At 51.4% G+C, this 7,178-nt stretch overlaps 1 protein-coding gene across 1 annotated transcript; it reads right to left on the bottom strand.

The window, feature by feature from the left end:
* Positions 1-839: 839 nt before the first annotated feature.
* Positions 840-2,785, bottom strand: LOC100905197 (band 4.1-like protein 5). The gene is made up of 2 exons (XM_003745125.2): positions 1,331-2,785; positions 840-1,274 (listed from the first exon to the last, which is right to left on the bottom strand). Exons 1-2 carry the CDS (start codon positions 2,777-2,779, stop codon positions 840-842), a joined length of 1,884 nt encoding a protein of 627 aa, XP_003745173.2. The 5' UTR covers positions 2,780-2,785.
* Positions 2,786-7,178: the final 4,393 nt, after the last annotated feature.

Here is a 7,178-nt window from a genome sequence, read left to right as displayed (position 1 = left end):
AACAAAATCAATGAACGTATCGTCGACCGTGCCGACAATTTGCTGGCGGAGATTCTTCGCGCCGCAGCACCGCGGTTTCTGGGGCCGACCGAAGCAAAGTCGCTGTCGGGTGGTAGAATGACGCAGCTATCGAGGTGGAGCGAGCGAACAAGCAAGCAAGCAAGCAAGCGAGTAAGTCAGCCGACCAACCAAGCGAAACTCATTCACGGTCACAAACTTCGACAGAATCCGTGCTGCACTTCAGTCCCGTCCTCATTCCCCTTGTCTCACGGATACAGTCTCGAATCCTACGCTGCAAATTCCGTTCGACACTGGAAATCCCTACCAACTCGACACAAAAAACGCGCACGAGTTTTTCCACCGAAAACAAACGAAAGAACACGGAAAACATTCCCTCAAACTCCGGTCGCCGGCAGCGTCGTCAACTCGATATTGACCGGGACAGGTATCGCACTGCGACCAAGAAAGACATGTCAACTGGAACGCGTAACTGACTGACTGACAGACCATTTGTCTGTCAGTCTGTCCGAATCACTCGGCACTTCCGTAGCAGTCCGTCAAAAGTACTCTAGAATGGGTTCGGGAATCTATTGAAAATCCTTCACATCATCATCGCTGGAACTGTCACCGCATCGTGCACGCGAATCAAAACACCAGAAAATCTTTTCGTGTCAAAGGTGAAAACTCCTCTCACCTGATGTTTGTATTTACACTTCACTGAAAAGTCGCTCTGACAAACCATATATTCTCGATAAATAATTGAATTCTTTCCGCTGCATATCACATTCAGTCCATCTGTCAATCGATCGATCGATTGTTCGTCTCTTCCCATCCGATCGTCACAACTCGGTGCTGATCAAATTCCTCAACGGTGTTGAAGTCCGTGAAATTCCGTTCGTCAGCGGCGAAACTCGACCCAGAGACGAGCACGGCGAAGTTCCTGGATTTCCCGACGAGGAATCACTCCCGAGTGAGCCGGTCCTGCTCACGGACCTCATTTCGTAGCGCGTTTTCCCGTTCGGCTCCAAGAGGCGATGATTGATTTCAGATTTAACTGCAGGCTTCTCTTTGGTTCTACAGAATACTCGGATGTCGGTACGTACCTCATCGAACTTCCTCAGCTGCTCCTGCTGTTCTTGCAGCATATCGTTCGCCTCGTTCTTAGCAGACACCATCAGCTCATTGAGAACTCTCTGATCGGTACCGTTTTTGATGACGATGTTGTTGTTGATGCGATTCATGAGCGGTGATTGTTGCTTATCGCTGATGGATTTCTTGAGATTGATGTTCCTCGAGTCGCATCTCATGTCTGCTGACAATGTGACATCACCGTCACTACTGTTACAGTCAATTCCGGTTTTTTCCCCTTGTTGTGTGCCTTGTAGGTGTTTTGCTGGATGCTGAGGTTTCCGTGAGCAAAAGAATTGCTTTCGAAAGAAGATGTGTGGAAACGATTATCGTCGTCGTTGCCCCTCATGCTATCGTCCTCACTATCGGACGAGCACTCGCTCGAGGCCTCCATGTCCTCGGGATCGGCTAAGCTAGTCACTGTTTCATTCAGGAGATCTCCTTGTAGTAGATGCTGATTGGACGCTGGCAAGCAATTCATGATTTGGTGGCTTTTATCATTGGAATCATCGTTATCAGCACGATTCGTGTTGGAATGAGAATCTTTCGACTGAACCCTTTGAGACTGTCGTCTGGAGAAACGTTGCGATGGCCTGCGCTCGAATTGCACCGTTCTCCGGGGCCGGGATCGTGCAGTTGCCTGCCACTCCGTTTTGCCGGAGTAGCGGAAGCGCGATCCCATCCGGAAGAGGTTCTGTTTGAGAGCAGATTGCTGAGGAGGTGCTTTCAGACGGAAAAACGTGTGGTGCTCGATCGCACATTTCCAGAGGTGCTTGGCGGCTTTCTGGTTGAAAAGACGAAACACGAACGTGTGTTCCTGCTCGTAGCCTTCATCGTCGTCTTCAACGACGACGAGGGTGAGTTTTTTGTTCTTGATATCCAAGCGCGTAATTCTCGGCCAGAAGAACAGACCGATCTTTGTTGTGCCTTCGAAAACAAGGATGCCGGTGGGCGTTAATCCGAGCGAATAGCTGTAGCCGTCCTTGCCAAGAACCGTGTGCATGTCGACTCCGTAGAGTTCGAGCCACTTGGCCTTACTGAGATAGCTCAGTTCGGCCTGTGCGGAGGTCTGTCCTCGCAAGCGTCGGAACGCTTCTAGTATGTCGACTTCCATCTCCTCGGTCTGCTCGGGACAAAATCGGAACTCTGATATGACTTCGGCGGTATGCGTTTTGGGCTCGAAATCGCCGAGTTCCGACTGCAGTGCGAAGCCAGCGAGTTCCACTAGGGTTTCATAGGGGCAAGGAAGTCTACCATGCAGCACGTCTTGTTTGAGCTGAAGGAAGAAGAGGTATCGGGTGAGTTCTTCTCGGAGCAGCGTAGGCTCCGGCGAGTAGAATTTCACCCGCATTCGGAACGTGTAAGGCGGTCCAATGACATTTTGCTTCCGAACGCATTTCGTAGGATCGAGCCAATGATTCACGTTGTAAGCGTCGGTGAACTGTAAGCCGAAGTAGTCCTTTTCGATGAGATCAATACTGTAGAACACCTGTTCGAGCAGAGTCTCCCCGAGCGCTTTTTTCGACAGTTCCACGGTAAGGTCCGCCCCATCCAGCAGCACCACTTTGCACACAAGACAGTGACTAGTATCAGGTGTTGTTGGGGCCTGAGGTCCTCCTTTGGTCCAGCGCTTGCTGATGTAGCGGAACATATCGAACAGAAGTTCGTCGGCGGCGTTTCGGCGACGGCTGCAAGCTCTGCTGTCAGCTTTCGGGAATCACTATCATGGGAAACGCATTTGCACGGCGCGCCGCTGCATCCGAATTGGAGACCGAACGCTAGATTCTCATTTTCTGCAGGCGAACTTGTCACGGACACAAACACACTCCCGAAGAGGACGAAGACCAACAATCCTTCGCACTGTCCTGACTTCGGCACGAGCAGAAGGTAAATAAAATGGTGTCACGCTGTTCTGCTATGGTAAGAGAGAGCGAGTCGGCCAGCCAGCCCGCAGGAGAAAGAGACGGCACAACCGTCGGAAAGGGCGCGATTACGGACTAACGGATTGTAGCTACGTCAGGTGCGTTGGCTCTGCTCGATTCCTAAGCCAACCCTGCGGCCGGCGCCGCCGCCGCCTACCACGGATACGTCGTCTACGTCGACCGTGATGATGACCACAACCACAACAACAACGACGTCGCAGGCAGCAACGACAATGACGCGTTGCTACTGCTCCTGGATGCTAGGACACCAACCAGCGCCGGCCGTTCTTAGCGAATGAAGTATTGTTACCAAAAGACCTCTGGGACGGAACAACCTTCTATGCTTGAAGCCGAGTGACAGAATAAGTGCTACTCCCAGAATTTCATAAGGTTCTGCTTTACACGATCCGGGTCGAGCTTTCAGGACATCGATTATTCCCCAGAACGGATGATTGATACTCAATGTCGATGTTCACTTTGATTGATTTCTCGTTTATTCTCATGGCTCTTGATAAGAATCCGACTGTCAATAGGCCCGGAGATGAATCGACCGACCGTTTCGAAGGAACTTCTAAGGGTAAAGGCAGGAGAGGTGCGGGGAACCTGAGGTTCGGGGTTTCCCAAATTCAATCTCCCCTGTGATTCCCAGTCGTATCCCCATCGTTCTATGGACCTTCCATTTGACTTTGCGTATCCAGATATCACGAAAGACCAGAAGCTCGTAATCGAATTATGGAGGGATAAGCTCCTCGGATAGCGAGCTTGACACTCGGGGTGTATCGTGTATCCATCTTGCTAATCTCGCTCTAAGTCGCTCGAGCTCCGGACGATCATCGAACTGGCTTCTCCGCCTGCTGGCTCGAGCTCGGGGTACCTGACAGACAAACTGACTGACCGACTGACTGCTCGCCAGTATCACGAGTGTGGCTCAGTTTGACACTTTCAATCATCGAGTTCACCCTCTGCTGCTGAGACACGGTAGGAGGCAGACCGAGAGCGGGAGGTTGAGCGTCTCAGCTTGAGTACATCGAGCCAGCGAACTTTTGAAATCAAATTCGCAATTCTGATCCTTGCAATACGGTAGGCCATGCGGCAGACGCAGAGTCTGAGGGCCCTACAGTTTTCCCACTCGTTGACAAAATCTCACCTCGTCGACGCGGTCAGAGGGTATGAAAGGGAACGATCCCAGACCTCGATGTCATCCGCGACAGGCTCTACGAGTTGATGGACGTCGTGAAAACGAAGTCTGAATACCAGAACACCGACGATGATGGTGAAGGCGATAATGGTGTTTGTTTGGGAAATACTTCGTTCCCGAGCGGCTGAGCACTCCACCGTTGAAAAGAATCAATTCAGAACGAGGCACGACCACGGGGGACAATGCCAGGACCGGAGACTTTTTTCGGTCACAGAAACACATGATACGCCTGGGACTTTTTGTGCGGAATTTTTTCACGGACCAATCAATCCGAACGTTTGACCGCCCGTAAATAGTTTAGCCGCCTCGGCCTTTGCCGCTCTTCCGACCAAGCGACCGACGATGACCACAGAAGTAGCCAATGCGAGTCGACCCGAGCGATGGATTCCGATGTCGGCAAGCACTGAAGCTACCACCGCTTCTAGGCAGAGGGGTTAAATGCTTCATTTGTGCACATCGCCTTCCTTTTGTCTGTCCGCACAGCGTAACGGTTCGAGACACCGCAGGAAAGAGCTTTCTCGCGGCTGATTCCGACCGGTCTGGTCGTCACTCCGAAAGGGGCGAGGAGCCCGATTAGGGATCGTTCAATGATTCGGCATTTTCGAGACACTGCTTTCTTCATGGGTAATAAGTAGATATCAGAGCTTCCTGGGCTGAATTCGGGTAAACCAGGGCAGCAGGAGATCGGCAAGGCGGAGATTTTCGAAGCGAGACGCTTTGGACATGTTTTCTCAAAGTAGGAGTCGTCTTCGTGGCTCGATTGTTCCTTTCTTGGCCGGTGCTCCTCCTGTAAGAGGGTGCAAGCGAGTGTACTCAATTCATTCGAATCCCTTGCGAACAAGCGGGCGAGTGTAACCTCTTCTTCTTCGTCTTCTTTCGGGAGCCCACTCACTTACAGACCACAAATCACATTGCAATTACTTTAGCTCGTGCTTCTCGTCGCTCGCTCCTTTCCAACAGCCGCTCTCGCTCGACATCTGTGTGAGCTTTATGTATGCTGCTTGTTCGGTCGATCGACGAAGGCGAAAATATTCTCCCTCCTCGTCGCTTACTCCCTCGTCGACTGACTACTGAGAGTGCGAGAGGGGTTGCTGTATGCATTGGCTGGTTCGGTCGAGGAGCAGCAGCTCCGATGCATCGAACCTCCAGCAGGATCGTTCTCCAGGATCATGGGGCTACAAAGGACCAAGGTGTGCCGAGCTACCTGCCACAGCATCCTCCTGTCGCACCATATGCGTCAGGTAATCTCACCCGGTGGCAGCAGTTACAGATTTTTATTAGCGCTTAGATTACTGGAACGCGCCCATGCTATTTCATTGAAGGTGTCGACTAGCCAATGTTATTATCGACGACAGTGTCCCGGCTCGCGGCGCTACAGCAGATCGTCTTTGTCGTTGTCATGAAATAGGACGAATTTTTCCGATGTTACCAAATACTCTTGGAATTGATGTGCGTTTTGGCCAATTACTCGTAAATACTCGAGGAATCCCGTCAGGCAGGAACGGAAAGCCGATGAGTATATCCCCTGCGATCGGATACGCTTAAGGGGGCGGAGCGGCTGTTCCGAACCAGTACGACGGTGACGCTCAATAGCACAAACGGACCGAGGAAAGAACGCAGAGACAGGCGAACTGTTCTGGCTCCTCCGGTCATCGTCGACGGGTCGCGCGATCTGCAGTGCTCAATCGTTCTGCTCTGGGTGAACCTTGGCCTGGTGGGTGACCTTCGCGATGGCTCACAGATGAGCGTTAGCAGTCCCAGAGCAATGTAGATATAAATTATGATCGTATCAGGAGCGACAACTACAACAACAACGACAAGCGCGACTGATAAATACAGACGCACGATCGCGAATAATCGCTTAATTAGTGCCAGAACGACGTGTACCATGATCTCAAATTACATCCGATCCATGCGATTCATCGGTGGGAATCCGGTCGGGTGACGCAGATCACATACGGGGAGCGTGATTCGAAGCGCCGAGAATCGCTGCGTTGCTCTCCCTAATTCCATGGGTCATACCTCAGTTTGTGAGATTCCTGTAGCAGCTCACTCGTCCTTCATGAATGGCCGGAGGACGACTATTGAAAAATTGGGGAGGAGAAACAATGACGCGGATAAAAATACGCGAAATTCCCGCTTCGTTCCGGACTCCGATCCTATTCTGAGATTCCGAGACGATTCGATGGGACGTAAGTTGCCCCCAATGAGATTTTTGAATTGTCCTCGCGTTCCGAAGGCGTCAATCCACGAGTCCTCAATCAGTTCCGTGCGCCTTGCCTCGTCTGATGGGAACAATCGAAACGCCGACAGCAGCGACATATATCCGAAGATCTTCACGACTATTTCGAATTTACAGCGCGTCCTGCCGCGGATGTTTCTCGCCCCTGTCGCAACGAGTCTTGAATTGTATGTAAATATCGTCTGTTAGAAAGGGTCATTCGATTACTGCATCGCCGCAAGAGTGTGTATCAGGAGCAGCTTCCAAATTAATGATGACCGTTTATTCCAGGTCGCGCGCCTACAGCCGTTAGTGGCAACAATGTCTTTGTCTCGGAGAATTAGCATCTTCGCGACAAAGTTGTGTCGCGCAAGTCCTCCGCACCGGACATTCAGGAGCGGAACAAACGGCTGTCTCACCGTCAGCTCTACAACTCGGTCCTAATCGTGAAATTCTCGCCGGGAGCCATTGGGAATCGGAAGGGTCCCCGTTAGAAACGGTTTCGTTTCTCCGCGTGAGTTCGTATCATCATTTCGGATGACCATTCCGCTCGGAATTTGTTGTCCATGCGGTGTGGACTCGCCAGTTTGTTTGTGAGGTTGTTCTGGTCATGCTCACGTTTGTGTTCGTGAGCGAATGCAGATGGTTCGACATGGATTAGCGGTCTGTCGCACGACAGAGAGTTCATAATTCCGAGGCAATATTGTGT

This window comes from Galendromus occidentalis, unplaced genomic scaffold (assembly GCF_000255335.2).
Source record: "Galendromus occidentalis unplaced genomic scaffold, Mocc_1.1 scf7180000077477, whole genome shotgun sequence".
Lineage (NCBI taxonomy): Eukaryota > Metazoa > Arthropoda > Arachnida > Mesostigmata > Phytoseiidae > Galendromus > Galendromus occidentalis.
Note: the sequence above shows the minus strand (reverse complement) of the source record. Positions and strands in the feature narration are given on the sequence as shown.

Bases quoted from the DNA above. Each gene is read 5' to 3' on its own strand.
- LOC100905197 (XM_003745125.2), bottom strand. From the start codon at position 2,779: ATGTTCCGCTACATCAGCAAGCGCTGGACCAAAGGAGGACCTCAGGCC. The intron at 1,275-1,330 runs GTGATGTCACAT...ATCAATCTCAAG, and splicing joins TGACTGTAACAGTAGTGACG to AAATCCATCAGCGATAAGCA.